The sequence below is a fragment of the Netta rufina genome, assembly GCF_964035555.1.
Source record: "Netta rufina genome assembly, chromosome: 9".
Classification (NCBI taxonomy): domain Eukaryota; kingdom Metazoa; phylum Chordata; class Aves; order Anseriformes; family Anatidae; genus Netta; species Netta rufina.
The window spans coordinates 16,027,129-16,047,846 of NC_140132.1; the positions used below are offsets into that span (position 1 = coordinate 16,027,129).

Here is a 20,718-nt window from a genome sequence, read left to right on the forward strand (position 1 = left end):
GCCAAGGCCCTGCGGTGTTTGGTGCTGAATGAAGACAGAGCAAACCAGGTCCCACTGCCCAAAGACTTTCACATCCAACTGTTTCTGTGTTGCGCAAGGGCACTTCAAACCACTTCTGTCCCCCCAGCCCAGCCAACCCATTTCATAAGCCCAGGATGGGCGCCATCAGTATGTTCACCAGACTCGAATCCAGCCAAAAATCACATCCGCTGCTGGGCATGAATGACTCAATTCACTCTTCCATAGCCTGGCCGTGCTCCAGACGGCGTTCGGCAGCTTGTCTCTGCCCCTCTGCATCACCGTGAGGGTGGTGGCATGGAGAGATTTTTACCAAAGGCTCTGTTCAGCGGAGAAGGTGAAAATGCCTGAGTAATGGTGAAGTTTTGAGTCAGAGATGCTTCCCGTGCCAATGGCTCCGGCCTACCAGCCTGGCATGCCTCCTGCATGCCTGCCTGGGGAAAAACGTCTGACAAAAAACAAGAAACAGGGAGGGAACCTGTCTTCCCCCTGCCAAAAGTAGAAAAAAAAAAAAAAAAAAGGTGGAGAAAGGCTGGATCCCACAAAGAGCAGAGTCCTGAACAAATGATAGCTCTCATATTCCCCGCGGCTTTGAGGCTTGGAGTTTTCAAAGGTGTCTGACTGCATTAGAAGAAGATGTCCCACCAAATTTCAACTGGCACCTCATTTATTTAAGGTCTTTTAAAACCCTGCCTTTCACAATCCGGCACCAGCCCAAAGCTTCCTTGCTGTTTTGAAACATGCGCTGTCTGCGTGTCGACAGCAGCCTTGCCGTAAATCACATCCATCAGGCGCTGGAAAACGCCTCACCTGTACGCCGACCATCCACCGCCCCCTGCACTGAATTCCATCATCCCAAGTTTCTCAGCAGCTGGAATCAAATAACTCTGTTTTTTCTCATTAAACCAACCTACCGGACAGAGGTTTCCTTCTTTGCCCCAAAACCTGGGACTTTTCCAACCAGGTGCAAGGTCCAATATTTGTTTACTCTCTTGGACAAGTAACAGGAGCTTTACAACCTGGGATGGAGAGGCACTCCCATTCTGGCGGGGATGTGCAGTGCTTGCTTCTACTCAGGATGACCAGACATGTCATATCCTTAAAATGGGACACTGGTATTGAGAGCAAAAGTCCTTTTAAAATAACACTTGATGTCGGTAACACCATATTACTTATGCTCATGTAACCATGCAATAATTACAATTCTGCTCATCCTCTGGTCATGGGACCTACTTCTACTGGCTGAGGTAGATGGAAAGTAATACTGAAAACTCTCCCAAGTATTTTCAAAATGATCTCCCTGTGGCACATGCTGCATATCTGGAGTCCATGATGGTGCAGGTTGGTATCAAGTATCCATAGACCGTTATTCTCACCTGATTGTCATATTCTCAAAGTTTGATCAAAAAGGAGAGAGAAGTTTTCTTGCCTGGCCTCCACTGGCATTGAATTAGTGCAAAATATGAGACACATATTTATAAAAATTATTTTATTTAAAGAAAATCTGTGGAAAACCCATCTGCACAATGGCATGTGTCACCCTCACACATCCTACAGCTTTTGATTCATAATTAGCAAGGCTTAAAAATAATAAGAATTAAAAAACAAAACAAGAAAACATAAAGCCGAGCTCTTTAGTGGCCTTAAGACTGCTCTGTTTGAGGCTAGGGCCTGTTGACTAACATAGGAGACATTGGGAATGTCGGTTAGGATCCAGGTTTATCATGATACTGGAAGGGCAAAATAAAATCCCAGTTTTGCCAGCTGGACAGATTGTCTTGACATTCAACCTGCAGTCCTCCATGAAGAGGCTCTGATGTTGATCAGTATCTATGAAGACGAGTTCAAAGTATTACTCTTATCACATTTCTAAGATGGAAAGTTAGTGCTAAATTGGCTTTTGCATGAAGGGCACCAATTCCTGTCTCCTGAATTATTCACACAATTCTTGACCTGAGAATTTTGCGCTGATGGAAACTGAAACCCCAAAAGCTTTCGCTCCTCGTGCTAGGGCAGAACCAATCAGAAAGGACCGATCCGATATCCAGAGGTCATGGTGAGTCCTGCCAGTCCAACGTCCTTGAGCGGGCATTAGAAAAGTCTATCATCAGCAGGGATTATATGCGTTTGCCAAAAACTCAGCGTTGAAAAACCTCCTGAACATCCCGAACCAGTCACGGTAACCTCCATACGGAGAAGGATGACAAATCGCTGTGGTCTGAACTTTCAGGGCACTCTTTATCATTGTGCTCTGAACTTTGAAAGCACTCTTTACCAGTTTCCTTCATACAAGGCAGTTCACTGTGAAGATGGTAAGTATATTTAATCCTCATTAAGCGCTTTGGTATGACAGCAGGGAAAACTTATGGACTTGTTTACATGTGATAACAGAATCATCTGAAAACCATTAGACCTCCAAATTTAGATCTGAGGTATGTGTAGAGACACCCATTTCAGTTTAGCCCAAGCTGGATTTTAACTGATGTCAATGTAGGCAACTTCGGGCAGTTTTGAATATACATGATCAATCCAAGAAAGCCAATGCTGGTTTATCTGAGTTGGTTTCCATTTGCACCTAAAATGATGCAATTTGTTTTATGTTGACAAAGTCAGATGTGATGGGTAGATTGGGGAAGCTATTATTCATACCCCGACATAGGAAACCGTGTGGGAGATTTTCACCCCAGCAAAAGGCTACAGTTTGCAGAAGCTAGCATCCAAAACACAGAATTGCAGCCATGTGAGGTGAGACCCAATGCAAATGCAAATTTTTAAGGCTTCAAACATTTTGGAAATATCTTTCATTGTTTTTTACTGCTCTAAGCCTCGCCTTTGCAGCCCCTACACAGTTGACAACCTGTGAAATAATGTGTATAATGCAGCTCCTGGGAAGTCTCCAGACTGCATTTTAGATCTGATGACTGATTAAGTTTTTGAATTAAGCTTCAGATCCATGTCTGAGCATTAGAAAACCTGGAAAAAGTCTGCATTTTACTATCCCAGTGCTTATCATTTCAGTATTGCTTCACAAGAAAGTCGAAGCAACTTCTCTGTAACAAGGAAGAGACAGGCTTGTGTTTTGGAGACCACAGACTGAAGACCTACCAAACTCTTTTCCTGCAATACAGTAAAAGGCTTTTCCAGGGAAAAGCTGGGTTTGAGGTTCTAGGGGTCACCATAGGATATTCCTAGCTAAGAGGGAGATAAAACAAGTAAAATGTTTCCCCAGGGGAAGAAAATATGACTCTCATTTTATAGTGATATTTCCACTACATATTGTTTTGCTCTGCCCTGTCCCCAGAGTACAAGCATGAAGCCACTGCACACACTGATCTCCTGAGAGCTTAGGCTATATTTAATCAACCAGACCTCTAGCCAAGCTGATGCCAATTTGAACATCTTCTAGTCAACACACACCTATTGAGATGTGACCCACTATGTGTCATGATTAGACCATGCTCCAAAATATCATCCCGTAAAACCTTACTCATTTATCCGAACAGCTGCAATTTTCCTGGGCCAGAAGAGCTCTTGTAATCAGACATTTGCTGGGTGCACACCATTCCTAAAAGCTGTTATTCACAGTCTTGGGACTTTGGTCAGTTATACAAGATCTGAAATCACAGGTCAGCCTGTTTCCCTCCTAAATGAAATGAAGTTGTTCTGCAATGGGCAATAGCAGTGAGACTGTGTGTGAACACCTTGCAATTAGATAAAACATAAGGAAAAGCCAATGCTGGCACACCTGAAATGGTTTAGTTACAGATCCTCACCTGATGGCCTGCTATAATCAGAACAAAGATGTTACAGGGAAAAACACCAAGATCCCAAGACTAACTGGCTTTCTATGAAGTATTGTTTTTGTTTGAAAGACCTAGTCAGCCTTAGATCAACAGGCCTTATGAACAACTTTAGACACGAACATGACATGACCAGGACTAGCTCAGGGCACAGACCTGTTCCCCCAGGACACCCATGTCCCTCTGCACTAAGCCTGGAGGAGGTCACTTTCCTGACACTCCTGCTAAGGCTCCTGAAGCTTGTGTTATCTGTCCAGTTTTTCATCCGAGTCCTCCAGATCTGAAAGTATGTGTCTCTCTCTGTTGTGAGCAAATAGAGCAGTTTCCACTCCTCACCTGGTATCCTCACAGTTTTGCACAATGAGACCGGAGGAGTTTAAATGACAAGCTTCCACTAGGAGCTGCCCATATGACTGACACAGCCCTTCTGGCTCTCCTCAGCTCCCCTTCTGAAGGAGGGATGCCGAAAGGTTTAAAAATAGCCCAACTCACTTCCACATCCATTCTTACTGTAGCCATAGCCTTCTCCGTCCTGTCCCCATTTCCATACTTTCCTCTCTGCTTCATATACATACATCAGACTTGCCAACACTGGAGAGATATTCACACTTCACAAGACCCTGTAGGCACCAAAAGCTGGATCAGTTGATGTGAGATGTTGCGACGAAGAATGGGAAAGAGGGGAGTGCCATTAGAATCCAAGGTCCACGCAGCATCCTGCACTATATATACACACACCATACGTATGTCTTTTAGGATTCTCACTACTTCCAGCCACAGGAAAGAAATGAGAAGCAGCTGCCCAGCTTGTGGAGGTGACAACGAGAGCATGTGACCAGAATTAGCTCCATGCTGGCAATGACGATTGCTAGGACTTTCTGGTCCAGAAGAGCTGGCTGCACGTGACAGTGCACTGCAGAGCATAAGTGACCTACACGAGCATCCCTTCCAAATGTCTCCCTCTAGGAAAGATTAGTCAGACACAATTTCTTAGGTCACGTGATGGCACACAATCCCCGAGTTAAAAAGAGGTGGAAAGTCAGTATTGTCGTGCCCCAGCCATCCATCAGCTCGAGAGAAAAGTCAAGGTAGAAGTCATCTGGCTTCCTGCAGGTTTTTTGGAAGCCAGAAACTGAAGTCACCTGGCTTTCAGAGCATGCAGATAAGGAAATGATGGCATTTTAAAAAGCTGTTTTTTTTTTTTTTTCAGAGTATAATTTTAAATGACAAAAAAGAAACAAAACCAACCAAACTCCCCACAAAGACTTTCCCCACTCCCTCCCCACCCTGATATGAAAGGCTGTGCATCATCTGTTTGGTCTACCCCGACAGAGCAGATAGAAATCAGAACATGCACTTGGTAGATAGAAAGTTATTAACCTCTCAAGATACTGTCTGGAATCCAAATTTGTTGGGTAAATTGCATATTAAAGCTGAATACTGCTGCTAACTGAATACAGCTTGATTCAGAGCTTTAAACAAATAACTTTGCATGGCTGGAGCAGTGATTTGGAAGGACCTATGAGAGAAAACCATTCATATTCCAAGACCTGGTGCTGGTCTTTAGCTGTAGAGGGTGTCTTACACTTTGGATGATGGTTGCACCCCTCTAAAATCTCCACAAATGTGTCTCTCATTGCCAGGGTGTTTTACTGAACTACTGTGCTCAATGGGAGACTTATTTCTTCAGCTTCTAAAATCCATAATCTGTGCATAAACTAAACTGTGCTGTCCCCTTTTCACCCTAGTCCTGGTGCTGTGAGCATCCTTTTTTCAAGGGTTAAGCTCTACTCTTAGCAAATATCCCCCGAGGTAACTATTTCTAAATCTTTGTGCATACCTTGGAAGGCACAAAATAAAAAAAAATAATGCAAATGAGCAAGTTCATAAAATAAAGCTTTTTTTTTTTTTTTTTTTTTTTCTTATAAAAAAGCATAGAAGAGGTATCAGGTGTGTCTCCTATCTCCAGTGATCCTATTGCTATGTAAGTTTTCCATTTCCCTCAGTAGGACTGGCTCAGGCCAGGCCATGGGACAGGCACGGTGGTTTGCCATACTGATAAAAACTGCATGTGCACAGTCCAGGCAGGTGACATCTAATGGCAAGTTTCACAAGTCACAACGGGTTTACCCTTGGCTGTTGGTAGCGTCCCAAATGTCTGCCAGGGCTGGCTGCTCATGATTTCCCTGTCAGTTTGGGATGACAGCCTCCTGACTTCTGAGCACAGGCTGTGACCTAGGGTTGTAGCCAGAGACACAAAAACTGTGTTCACGTCCAAGATGACATGATGAACGGCAAGGTGCATCTGCAGACATGAAAACAGTGCAGCCCACTAAAAGCAGCAGGAAAGTTTGGCTACTTCTGCTTCTTTTCATTCTTTCAACACTCCCCTACCTCTTTGCACCACTGAGAAACACTCTGTATTGATTATGCTGACACTGACAGCAGAGTTGGAATTTTATTTTTTTTTTCTTTTCTTTTCACATCTGAGATGAGAAAGTGGGTTATGATTCATCTCACACAATCTGAGTCAAAGTGATTCCTTAAAAAATAAAGAAAAGAAGAGAAAGAAAAAAAAAAACACAAACAGTTTTGATGCATTTCTATCAGAAGAGAGCAGGCTGGAGAAGAGCACCCAGCACACGAGAGAACCCTGCTTAATTTTTTTTCACCACATTTCACTCAGATAAAATCTGCCCTTTCTCCCCGAACTAAACTTCAAGTGACACTCAAAATACCCCCAAAAGTTACTGGCAAGACACTAACCACCGTATCAAAAATGACAGCATGAGGCAAATGCCACCAAAAGAAGAAATAATAAATGCCACACCAGGCCCCTGCCCACCCCCATGGGACACTGCTTGCTAGACTGGAAAGTAACAGATTACTACGGTGAATTATCAATTTTCATAATAGCCATGAACTATCCAAATGCTAAAGTGCGATAGCATTAGTGGGTACATTATATTAACAGCAGTTAAGATTACCAAGTGTGGTCCTGGAGCGCTTTTTTTCCCCCTCCTTATTTTCGCAGCCGTGTTATTAACCCTGGAAAATAGGGCCTGTGATCTAAATGCTGGGAAGAGCCTTCAGAGAGTTGTGATTTCTCATCAGACAGGGCTCACAAGCCCATTTGGTTGCTTTTCACATATAATAGGAGCGAGGCCATGGCTGTGGGTAAGGCACGGGACTTGGAGGAATTTTAGGCTCAATTCCCACTCTGCTACTGCTTCTCTGCGTGACTCTGGGTGACTCAGCTCGGCTCAGCCAGTCAGCCCCTCATTTGTGAATTAAGGACAATAATAATTTCCTGGTCCTTGCTGTATTTTCAGCTTGGAAGCTCAGAGGGATGCATACTGTTTCCTCCTTCATGGTTAATTTGCACATAGTGCAGCACGACTGCAGTCCCGCTAGCAGGCCTCAGATATCGCTGCCGTACAAAAAAGCCACGAAATAACATGGAAGCAATGGCAAATTTACTGCAACCAGCTTCAAACAATAGGTGAGCTGTTGTCAGTTGTAAAAAAGCAACAACAAGAAAGGCTCTTCTATGCCAGGTCATGTGCAAAACTAACTCTAAACAAAGAAAAATGAAACTGTTTTCATGTTGCTGGAACAAAGACAAAGAGTTGGCCAAGACTGCATGGCTGGAAGCGTGGTTTCTAACCCCAGCTCCAAAACTGGCTGCCTTAATATCTCTAAACAACTCAGACTTAAGTTATGACAAAAAAAAAAAAAAAAAGAATTTTGTGGCTTAAAACACTCCAAAGCACGATCTGAAGTGAAAATTACTTCTATAAAACTAGAATCCAGAGAAACATTCTCACTCCTTGATAGACACACAAACATACAGCCCCTTTTAAAATACCTGTCAGTGAGAATTTAGTGATTATGAAATCCTGGATGGAAAATCCTGGTTTCACTTGTCTCCATACAACAGTGAGGAGGAGAGGGAAAGCAAACCTTCTCCATCCCACCTGCTCCTAGGCTAACAGTCTGCCTTCAGCTCCTGGCCTCCTCGAGGAGATTCCCAATGAGGGGTCCTCTGGGTGCCACGATTTATGTTTTTGGTGAGGTGATGACGTACCCACAGAGAACCCCCCTGAGACCAGCCAGCTCATTTCATATGGGGCAGGAAGCAGCCATAAGGTAGGTCACACTTTCGGTTCTTAATGACCTGAGTTAGCTACGGACTAATGGCCTGTAGACGAAGTCTTCACGGCTCATTATCAGTTCTTCAGCCATTTCAGTCCACATACAGTTCAGTTTGGGCATGTAAGTCTATCATGGAACAAACTGGATTCTCTTTGAACTGCTTCTCAGTTCACCACAGAAGGATGGACTTTGTTTGCAAATACGAGCTATTAACTTTTGGGCTTTGAGTATTAGCCTTATCTTTGGCCAAAGTCTTTTCAGAAGGAGACTGAGCTTTGCTATCCATTTGTACGGCATCTAGCACGGTAAGAGCCCTGTTGCAACATAAGAAATGACTTCCAACTTCACAGAATAATTTTTTTTCATGGATATGTTCATTTTTAAACATGCTGCAGAAATCTTGTAGAACATTGCTGTACTTAAGAAAGACATTTCATTATCACGTTTCACTCCTCTTCGAAGACACCAGGAAATTGTCAGCTTTCATTTTCTGACTGTTGCTTCAAAAATAATTCCATTCACGACCTGAAACCCACCTTTGTTTCACAGCACATAGGTGATCATCAAAATCCCTTTGCTAAAGTGCTAGCTTGGTGCTCTGCACTTATTCTCCATTAAATGATTTCTGCATCAAATCAGTTCTATTTAAAAGTAAAAAATATGTCTAGATTGACTGCCAGCAATTCAAGCTAAACGAGGGACTTAAAAACACCAAGGTTGTCATGCTGCCTTTTACCTGCTTCAGCTGGCATTTTATCACCTACAGCAACAACGGGTAATTTTATTTTTGATGCAAGATTTAGACCACATCTGTGAAGCAGTGCTGGTCTCTGAAGTGACTGTACTTCAGAAACACTCATGATGCAAAGTCTCGTCCACTCTTGGGTGGATATGAAAAGAAAGAAGGGAACACGAGGCTCCTGTCTCTTGGCACATGTGGGTAGCAGGTGCTCAGAGCTTACAAGAGCGCAGCCTCCCCTCAATCCTGACTGCTGCATCTGCTCGATCTGCATTAAGGGACGTATGCTCAAGACTTTACAAGACTAAGATTCCTAGCATAAACAGATATGGGTGCTTGGCTTTCCAAAACAAATTTCCCACAACTACTCCAGAGTAGGAACGATCAAACTTTTGCACTCTTTTGAATGCTGAAAAGCAACTTAAATCAGTTCACAGGCTCTGCATCCGTGCTTTCTCACGCCTTACTCATGGCTGGAGATAAATGCATGCAGACATGGTATGTTTTGCTCTCCAGCCACTCGTGGGGCTCCTCTTTTTCACTCCCCACTTGGAACTGTGGGCCAGCTGTAGGCATTGAGACTACCTGTATAAATTCACTCTCAAACCCCTACCTGCACTTGATGTTCCAGCAGTCACAGGACTCCCTGAAATAAAGTTAGATGCGGGTGGCAAGCACTGACAGAAGTGAGACTGAAGAAACAGGCTCTGAAAGCCATTTAGCAGGGTAATTAAAGCCCCTGGGGAGCAGAGGGAGGATGTCTCCCCTTGCGGCAGGCCACAAGAGGGCAGCTGGATGCTGATGGTACTGCACCACGACCTACCCGAGCGCAGGCTGCTCCCCGACGCTGTAGCTTGAGCGTAAATGCTACAATATGGCTTGAGCATAAAAGATAATAACTTGAACTGCAGTGGAGAAAAGGGTCCCCATTATATGTATGCTCTTCCTGCTTTTGTGAGTGGTTGCATAACAGAAAATGACTGTCGGCTCATCAGTCGCTGAAAATCTAACCTACTATTTTCTGACCCAGATGTTGCTCAGATGAGGACGGATGCTCTCTTGCACCAGAAACCCTGCCTTTAAACAAAAGACACGATGACGCATCACGTTACATGGCGAAATTACAATGCAATTATGCTCTTTTAATAATAGTTGCATCTTTTGATAATAACCTTTTCAGAAGAACCCGGCAAAATACATTGACTTTCATTTTCCTTTTCTGGTGGTAATTCCAATGAAACTCTTACAAAAATACAGAGTGAAGACAAAAATGACATGCAGACCACATATGGTTTAGAGACACTAGAACTGTTTAACCCACAGAGCTATGTCAGGAAACAAATACACGACGAAGTGAAGGAAGCCCTACCTGCACAATCTCTAGAGAGCCTTCTCATCTCCAGCTCCTCTGAACCCATCAGTGTCTTTCCCATACCTTACTTGGTCTGCTACCTGCTAACCTGTGTCCTGCTTCTCAAGCAGCAAAACGAGGGGACACCATTCTGACATCAGCCATTCTGACATCACGCTTGGTGCAGGTGCAAAGCCAGTAGGTGGAAAGGTTGACAGAACCGTGACAGGTTCAATCCTGGTGGCACTTATCGTTCTTTACTGTGACACTGCATCTCAAAGAACTGTTGGAGATGAAGGCTTCTCCACGGGGGATATTCACAGAGCTGCTGCTGTGAATCAACTCCTGTCTGAAGGACTAGGCACATTCAGTGCACTGAAAATTGGGTGAAAGGGGAAAAATGGAGTCTGCAGAGGTAAATCAATCTGCTACAGGTCTCACAAGAGGTCAGGATGAGAACCAGGAAAGGAAGCCAAGCATCCTGCTAGCTGGCCTTGCTCCGCACCATACTCTGCACCACCTCTACCATTGCTTAAGTCAGGACATCAGGTAAATATGAAAGAAGAAAACTGTATCTCCTGGACTGTTAGCTCCGAGACAAATAGAAGTCCTTTTATTACATGAATTGAGTATTTTCAACAGGACCATCTCAGCATCTCTCCTCTCCCCCTGTGCATCCCTACAATACACTGGAACTACAAGAGGCTGCTTTGGTAGCTCTGAGCGCTTACGGTAAAATGCCAGTGAAAGTTTCTTCCCACCAGTTAGGGAAACTCCTCCGTTGTGGGGAGTGACTCAGCTGGGACATAGTCCAGAAGGCAACAGGAGATGAGGGGCCCCAATGGCAATTTTCCAGTCTTAATCAGCACTGACTGCATGGCGATAGAGACTGATAAGCTGCCAGAAGTCATTTCTTTCTATGAGATTTGAAACGGTGGTCCAGAACAGTTGTGATTTTTGTGTGTGTGTGTGTGTCTTTTAAAAAACACAAAATCATGGGCTGTAGTTCCCCACGGTGGCCAACAAAATATTTTGATAGTTTCATCCTAACCTCCCGTAAATCTCCATTTCTCCTCCTCCACCCTTATTCAATTTCCACTCCACACAGTATTCTATTTTTCCTTCAACATGCCTATCTGTAATCACACATTTAGCAATGGGAAGAGCTGTGACAGAGAGAAAGCATCCTTACAGCACAGTGCATAACACGTGGGAATCCTTTCTAATAAAAAGGGATTTGATTAAAGACAGCCAACTACCACAAATCAGCAACTGAATCAGCAGTAAAGAGTAGCCTAGACTTAGGAGACTTCAATTTGCTGATCTGCCAAGGACTTCCGAGGAAAAGTCACTCAGTAAGTCATTCTGTAAACTACAAGAGGGCAGAAGGTGACATAGACCAAAGATCACAGCTCTTAGATGTAGTACAGTAGAGTGGGCTTTCAACAAAACTGAGTAAGGCAGAATAACCAGCATGCGAGTTTAACTCCTAAAATATATCTATTTTTAATTGTGGTACTGAGTTATGATACTTCTGTGCTTAAACCCTGCCTTGCCAGTGCCAGCTAGAGGATTTCCCAGTGAGTAGATCATGGTGTGGTGTTAAGTTTAGGCAACAAACAGCTGCAAACTGTGATCTTGCTGCTCCCAAGTGTGCCTACAGCACGCTGCTCTCTGGCTTGCCACGCGCCCTGGCTCCTCAGTGTGAACCCTGCCGTGGTGCCAGCTGGGTGTGCTTTGGTAAGCAATCACTGGCTAGAGCAGTTTCCCCATCTCTGAAACCACCTCCAGTCGTTTGCACCCAGGGAAGCTACAGAGAGGTGCTGTGGTGAGCACAGACGTGATGGCAGTGCGGGTTGTCCTGCTCCCGAGCTCAGCTCACCCAGCCTCCAGCAGCACCAGCCGGTATTTCCAGGGCAACGAGCCCTGAGTGGCTCCTACTCCTCTTCCCTCCCCAGGAGCCCCCACTCTGCCCACGCTGAAACAAAATAGCTTGATTGCAAACCGGAGATACAGAAAGTGAAATTGCAGAAGGAAGATGGTTACAGAAAAGACCCCAGAGTGCTGACGGGCCAAGTAAAATGACCTTTCTCCAGCCTGACAGTTCAAATGTAATTATTCCAACAAATTATTTTCATGACTTAATATAACGCCTTGCAGCTTTCTAGCAAGGTTAATTAGATTCCTCAATTCAAAACCTATCTGTTCTTAACCAACTTTTAATATGCTGAAATCCAGTTTTCTAAATTCAAACTAATAAAAGTGATTAGCTGACAGCTATCTGGTATGCTACAATTACCATGGCATTTAGACCTCAGGCAGAAGATATTTAATGCAAATCAGAGTCAATGTCTCTGCCCATTTGTCCTTTTTCTGATAATTGTATCAATGTGCCATATGAATCTTGTACAATCCACGCTACCATGCTAAACAAATAAAGAACAAAGGCAGAGATACTGGTTCAGACAGTTAACCAAAGTTGAAAGACTCTTTTTTTCCTCCCACACTTAATTTCTTCCTTCCGCATGAGCATGAAGTTGTGGCAAGGCACTAGGCTGACAGCTCAAGTAGATGGCTATTTAGCTCTGACATAGCCAGAATTAGTACAAAACTCCTGGCCCGCGCTGCCATATCAAAAAGCCTCAACCATTGTGATCCCAGAGACCATTTTCCCCTGAGAGTGGCTTGGGTTGGAACGAACCTAAGAGGATGAGGGCAGACCACCTCTTTGATTTTATCCAACCATAAAAAGCAGTTGTGCCCCAGGACTGCTGGTTTTGTTTTGCGTTTTTCTTGGTAGGTATATAATTAGTTGTGGCTGTGCTTCCCAAATTGCTGCACGGGGCACAGCGTGCTTAGAGAGCTGACGAGGAGTTCAGCCCGACACGCAGTTCATCTGCACATCAAGAATGCCAAGGCTGGAAACCGTTTCAGAGATGACCTTCAGTGGCATAGATTTAATGCAATTAGATCAGTCAGGTGCAGCTTGTAATTAAGCATCACCCACCCAAGATAGGACTAAGGTTGATGGGTTTTCATCTTCCAGCTTGCATCATGCATCACTCCATCTTTGACCATGCTACTGCTTGTAGCAAAAGCACTCTTAAAATTTCTGAATGCTGTGGAGGCTCCTTTCCATCTCCTGTTCTCCTGCAGAATTAAGAGCTATTGGCATGGCATTGGTCTGACCTCCCATCTGATAGCTAAATTGATGACCCAACACTGAGAGACTTTATGTTCCAACCCTCTGAGCTATGCATCCTTTTTGGAAGTAAAAGCTTTGATGTACCGCACTCCCAAACGGAGCAGAGCCATCCTAGTGATACATTATTAGTCTGCAAAACCCTAGCATTTCAGCTTCATAAATACAAGTGCTAAACAAAACTAAAGCTCCACTTCAGGAAGCAATTTCTGAGCTGTGAGGAAAATTAATCACTAGAACAGCTTATCAGGGTAGGTGGTTGACTCACCATTGCTTGAAATCTTTAAGATAAGATTAGATTTTTATTTTTTTTTTAAAGTCATGATTCAATCAAGCTTTCTGGGAGAAACTGAGAGTAGGACACTGGGCTGTATAATGGCAAGGTCCTTTCTGACCTTGGATCCTGTGAGTCTTCAAATTCTTTGTTCAACCTGACTACTTTCTTGGGCTATAGGAAGAGTGGGGTGGGCTTCAGTTCGGCTCCTGCCACTTACGGTTCTGCATTAAGAAAATGACTGTAATCAAATCTCATGCTTTAGGGCTTCAGCCATTTGCCTGAAGGGAGCAGGAAAAAGGTTTCTCCTTTTTGCCTGCCCACGCTAATAGCTAAATACATGTTATGTTTGTTTGGTTGCTGCTTCCCTTTTAAAACATCAGAGAGTGAACACAAATGGGTATGGGGCAGAGACGAAGTCAAATGCAGCAACACAGAAAATGCTCTCTGGTTATCTTCCCTTCAGCAAGTAGTTCTTGCTTACATCTCAGATCTGTGCTTCTCATCAGCTCTGATGATTGCCAATGTTTATAGAGAGGACATTTTGGCTCTGAGGGTGGAGGCTGTGGAAAGCAGAGGGTACTGATGGAGCATGGAGACCGATACCTACCCCATCTCACAGGGCAATATTTATCTGATGAGAACATCTTGACCTTCTCATGTAATCAGATCCTTGTCACTGCCACATTCTGTTTATTAGCTAAACCTTGGTCCTACCTGTTTTTCGATTACACAAAACCACTGAAGTTTCTTTAAGCCAACCAAAATCTATAACCAATAGACCTACAGGGCAATCTAAATGAAATTTTTCAGAATTGCTGAAATAAAGGAAGGCAACGAGGACAAAATAAATGGCCTCCCCTAGCACTTAACCTTACAAACTAAAGCAGTTTGTTTCCTAACAATTCTATCACCGAAGCCCGTAAGAAGCTAAGCACATGGGCAAGATGTATTGAATATGCCCAAGTCTCATGAATTTAATGCGGAGTTTAGCCTGTACCACCTGTGTTTCCTGTAGAAGTAAGATATGCATTTTATCCCTATAGATGTCTGAGATAATTCAGTTATACACCATTTCAAAAGGAAATCAACTGCTTATCTTTTTGCCAGGCAAGGAAGATGATATGGTTATGCTCAATCGGTTATACTCAATCAGTTCAGATTTGTCTTCCTCGTATTTGCTGGACCCAGTTCTGGGCTAATGGGTGTCCATATAAAACTAACCCGATTGACTCAAACTCAGTTTCCTTTTAATCTATGCCAACATAGAGAAAATGAAAATCCATGCCTCAGGAGCAGAACGCATTTACATTGCCAGGCTTTCTGCAGATGAAATGAGAAGGGAGGAACAGGGCAGGCAGGCAGTACAGCATGCAGCACCTGAATTCAGCCTGGTAATACAGAAGCTGGGTACAGGTGGTGTCAAAATGAACCAGACATTAAAAAATTCCACTTTATAACCAGGAAGACTGTAAACTTACAGCAAGTGAGCATGAGATTTATGCTGAAATTACAGAGGAATTCCTATGGATGATTACACTTCCAGCCGAAGCATGGAAAGCAAATCTATCAATAGGAATGTCACTACATTAATAGTGCAGCTGTCAGGCTTTCCTGTTACCAAACCTGGTAAATATAGAAAGGGGCTATGGACAGACTGATTCAACGTGACATAGCACTGCTCACCAAAGTAGTCATCAGAGGGAGGATTCTCCATGTCATACAGCATTTTCTTGGTCAGATGTTCCAGCTCATCCTCAGGCCTGAAGGCAGGAGTGCTTGATGCGGGTCCAGAGCTCGGATACCCACTCTAAAAAAAACAGAGAACAAACAGTCTGTGATGTGGTATAACAGAATTCCCCTACAGTAAAAGGGTCTATTGACTGTTCAGTGTTGAACTTCATTCTTTGTCTTTTAGCTTTTTGTAAAGCCCAAGGGATTCATACAAGTAAACATCCCATTTAATGTAATGAAAATGGACTCCTAAAAACATCCAGTGAAGTGCTATATATCCTATTAGAATGAGAAGTACTCTGTGCCTCATAATTAGGTGTCTACTGGGTAGCACATAGCAATAAATAAAGAAGAAAATTATTCCAAGGATAACTTGATACAAACATTTTCCAGCGCTGAAAAAAGGCTTTGGAAGCTTTTCAGTTTGGATTTGGCAAAAGCTTCCATCATTTAACAATGCAATAGAGGAGATGCTAGAACAATCATTCCTACAGTGGTGGAGTATATAGACAAAGACAGATAATTCCAAGCTGCTAGTTATGTTCTCTTCTTGTTTGTTTTGACACAAATCCCGCTGTTAACATTAGCGAGAGCAGGAGCTAGTCCACAGATTTTTAGTACTGGGGATACAAAGGTTTTAGTATGTGCTTAAAAATTGAGACCTCTTGGCCTTCATGTGCTAACAGCTGGCATTAAATATTTAAAGTCTGTCTCAGTGAGTCTTCTCCCTGGAAAACAGCAGAAGTACAGGCATATTTTGAGAAGCACAGAAATAGTCGCATGCTTAAGAGTTTCTTAGAAGAAGCTAAGTTTGGTGTCTGCAGCGAGAAACTCGGTCATTTCAGGATTAAAAAATGCTGACAGAAGCTTTCCTTGTGTGCACTGCTTTCTTGAAAGACTTGCATGGGAAAACTGACTTATTTATGAAATGCAGTATTTTAGTACAGGAAGTTGTTTAATTGATCAATTGCTCTCTTCATCAAAGATTGGACCTTATATATGAAACTTCTGAACATCAGCCTATTAGGAAGCACTTTTCATGCACTTTACCTGTTTACATGGGGAGAAAATGTAAGATTGCCAGAGAAACAAAACACTGGCCACCTCTACCTAGCTTACACAGACAATACCTGAAATGGCGAATCCTTATTGAGCCAGTCATGTTCAACAAGAACAGCAGCTTTAAAGCACTGCAAGAGAATTAGCTAAATGTTTTCATGCCTTTTTTCTTTCAGGCAAGAAAGAGATTTCAAATGAGACATCAATCAATGCAGAGGTCTCCAAACGGCGCTTAGCAATAATATTTCAATCATCCACTCCAAGAAACCAAACACTTGCACGTTCCTGACCTTGTCATATTTATTTTTCTAGGGCCCATGCTAAGCTGCACACCATCACCCCTCTTTGCTTGTTGACCTGACCTACCTCACATGTGCTGCATCCAGGAGTGCCGTAGCACAACTGCACTTCTTGGAAGTGCTGGATTTGCTCTGCACACACAATAGGACAGCTGTACCTGCTGCCTGCCCATCTCTTGCTCTCTAACAGAGTAGCATTGCACAATGGAGCTGAGTGGCACAGTCCCCTGGAACAAAGGGAACCTGGAAAAAGCCCCAAGCTGGATGAATGTCCTTGTAAGGCTGTGCAAGGTCTATCTGCCATGTGTCCGGCATCCCTGGCTGAGAATACAGATTGAACCAACCATACCGTCAGGTTTTCCCAGGGATGTTTTATTTTTCTGCTGAAGAATTTTTCCCGAGCAGTACTCAAGGCTTTTGTACCCTAGTCCAGGATTTCTAGATGCCTAGCAGTTGTTTTGAGTAAGCTCTTGAACATCTGGAAATCCTGAATGTCCGCACACAGCTCCATAAACTCTATTGTACAAATGCAACCATGCTGTGTTTGGGTTACCACAACTTTTTTTTTTTTTTTTTTTTCCTTCATATGGGGAGACGTGCCTGTATGATGCACAGAATTGCACTTGCTTTCAAAGCCTTGTAAGTGTCACCTTGGTGGGATATAGCATTTTGGTGTGGATAAGGCTATTCACATGACTAAGAGTTTCAGAGCCAGGTACTTGACCCAGCATAACCAGATGCCCTTGGCCAGTGTTTTGTGACTGTTTTTAGAAGGCTAGTTAACAACTGTTTCATTAGAAATAATAAATAACATAACTCTGAAAAAAGGGTTTATTAATAAGCCAATTAAGGCTGCCAGATATAAAGCATTTAATCTTGGAAGAACAGCATTTTTTTCCTTTGCTCTCTTGTTCCTAAGAGCTGATCATGAATCTTGCTTGAACATATATTTTAACACAGCAAGTGCAGCCAAGGATTTATTAGCTTGAGAAATCAATCTGGCAACTGAGCATCTTAAAATATTATTCCATCCTCTTTCGGTTTCCGTGCAGAAAGGAATGACCATCGCCACCCCATTGACTGGGACTCCTTCCCTTTTCACAGAGAGGACGGTATGCCCAAGCTGGTGATGGCTTCCACCCCTTTCTCTTCCCTGTTAGCGATCACCAGTGTGGCATGAACACGTGCAAGCACCACGCTCCTGCCTCTTCTGCTGGGCTCTGTCCACACAGCATCTAAAACATTGCTTTTACCCTCAGGCCTGATAACACAAATGGACCAAAACAGAAGGCATGAGCTGCCGTCTGTTCACAGAAAGGGAAGCAAGATGCGTGGAGCTGAAGTGATTTGCCACACGCGGGCTGTGAGGCAAAAACAAATCCATGCCCAGGCTGCTGCGAGTCCTATCCTCATGTCTTCAGCTACAGAGTACTTGGGCCAGACTCGATGTTGTAGACATGCTCAGGCTGTTCTCCAACCCAAGGGCACCCCACACGCAGACACCATCAGCACGAGCCTCCTGGCCCCGGTGCCAGCCAGGCTTTGGTGGGACACCCGCGGCAGGCGATGTGTGACCCCGCTCCCTCTCCTTCATGCCGGCTTCCCACTTCTCTAGATCAGGGGGCCTGCTTGTGTCTGCTTGAGTAGGGGCTCTGGCTGTGCCATTTAAACTGAAAGACACAAACCTGCAGGTTTGCAGACCTGTCTGACTTTCTCTGGTTTTGGAGACCACGTAGTCTCACACACACAAGAAATAGGCTGCTCTCGTATTTTATCTACATTGCACTTTTCCAAACCGGGCAGATTTCTTATCCAGTATCCACAGTCAGCAAAAATAACAAATATGAACCACAATGTCAGAAAACAGTTTAACTTATTTTGATTAAAATGCTACGCTTTTTTGACCAACGTTTAAGCAGTGCCAGGCACATCATTTTTCTCCTAGCATGGCACATGCTGGCTACATGCCTCCAGGAAAATGCACTTCATGCATATGAACATGCTGTTGAGTTTGCTGGGACATGCACGCACACAAACAGAGAGAGAAAAGTGTATCCTTAGTGGATCTAGATCTGCTTGTTTCAGCAAAACAATTTCCTTCCTCCTCCTTTGTTAGGTCAGGGTAAAAATATAACTCTGGCTTTCCTTACAAAACAGAGCTATGCTGTTTATTAAACTTCCTCTATTTTTTCCTGATCTGTGCCATGATCAAGGCTGTCTAGAAATCCAATTTACTGTCTAATCTAGCACAGTTATCTTCATGCATTCTCTTTTCTCCACAATGCCTCGATGCACACACTAATGGACACTGCCTGAGCTACAGGGAGCTGTGGCCTGTGCCGAATGGCAACCTGGCCTTCCAGACCCTCTGAGCATCACTCTGGCTAATCCCAGCAACATCAGAGATGACAAATTGACCCACAAAACAGAAAAGAGCCATGGTCTGCAAGGAGGGACCGTGCTTTGGGAGCAGGAGCACCTGAATTTAAACTTAACTATTGCCATCAAATATAGAGCAACCTTGGGGTAGAGCATGACAACTGTGGTTGCCTTTGCAGATGCAAATGCTTTCATGAATAAACATTGCCCTGTGTGCTTAATTAATGGCATGCCTAGGAAAATGCCAGCGTCCCTAGGGTTAAACCCCATGGCAGAAAATATCTCCTGCTACAAACGAAAGGAAGTGAGTTAATCGCTTGTGCCACTCCAAGCGCTGCAACAACATCTGGCTCATCTTCCTCATTAAAGTTCAGTTCCTAAAAAGCCAGGTCAAAAGACGCAGTCGCATGGAATGGCTGCACAATTATTTTGGTACATGGAGTTTACATTTGCTTCAGCACTTCTCTGGCTTGTGCTCTGTACTCCAGACCTCACTGGTAATCAGCCATCTCTGGTGCTCTGCTGCCCAGAAAAGAGAGCTCTGGAGGGAGTGCGCTGCATACTCCGACACAAACCTTCCCCATCTGTGGATAAAGGTCTACCCGAATGGGTAAAAATCACAACTCTAGATCTACAAAGACATCTGAAGATCACGCTGTCATGAATGCGCCGTCATTCAGAGTACACTGTATGTGGTCATTTTTCTTGTCCATTTGCAAATGCTGTAGAAGTTTCTTCTCTCTGAGAGAAAATAACTTCAATTATGTGTTCCCAATTACAGAAACGTGGAAATTATCTTCTTTTCAGAAGGTAGAATTAGCCCAATTTGGAATTGAAAAGCAGCCAGAAACATCTCTCACTGATACTTACTTTCCTTTTCATTTTTTTTTTCTTTTTGTTCATCTGCATGAAGTTAGCACTTTCCTTTCACTTCACTCACCAAAACTGATCATCAGTTAAATAAACAGTTAAATAACATCTCAGCACATTTTTTGTTCAATGGCCTGACAAAGACCATACTTTTTCATTTAAGTTATTGACTGTCCAAAACAATCGCAAACTTTCAGACCAAAAAATTCAGCATGGTGCCACATCTCTCATGAGCTGAGCTCCCAAAGAAATATCAAGATTGCCTGCAGCTGTAATTCAGTCTGTAATTAAGGCCAACTGAACCCTCTTACAGAGGAGATGCACTGGAAAAAAAATAAAAAAATTAATTCTTGATTTATTTTCCCAGTGAAAAGTCACAGCTGCCCAAGTACATACACATTCCTGAAAAGACGACTCTGTCTAGATTCCTGCCGCATGCACACTCCTGGGTTTACTTCTCGGAGAACCATTTGTCAAGTCCCTTTGAAGAAGGTGCCCTGTATCCCCTGAGGGGATACCCACCAACTGCCCGGGACCTTCTTCCCACAAGAATGGCCTGAAAACACAAGTTTTGAGGCAGGCAGAAGAGAGTTTTCCCCCAGGATGAGCCTGAGCGGGGCAAGCCCTCGGTCCCCTCGCAGGCCACGTGCCTTGCCACCGCTTCCCGAAGCAAACCAGGAATCCAGAATGGGCATCTCTGGCAGCAGAGCCCTCATTTATTAAACACTGGCATGCTTTGAAATAGGACAGTTTTGTAACTACTCCAAAGCTCTAGAGGATATTTTTCTTTATTTTTAAACTTCATTATTGTAACTCTATCCTCACTTAGCTATTCACG

The 20,718-nt window shown here is 43.6% G+C and overlaps 1 protein-coding gene across 12 annotated transcripts in view; it reads right to left on the bottom strand.

The window, feature by feature from the left end:
• The window catches only part of LPP (LIM domain containing preferred translocation partner in lipoma), a 317,139-nt gene that overhangs the window by 56,106 nt on the left and 240,315 nt on the right, over positions 1 to 20,718 (bottom strand). For all 12 annotated transcript variants that reach the window (XM_084292045.1, XM_084292042.1, XM_084292043.1 and 9 more), the window contains one exon: positions 15,226 to 15,349. In XM_084292045.1, the coding sequence (XP_084148171.1) occupies positions 15,226 to 15,349 (124 nt within the window). The remainder of the gene's footprint in view (positions 1 to 15,225; positions 15,350 to 20,718) is intronic.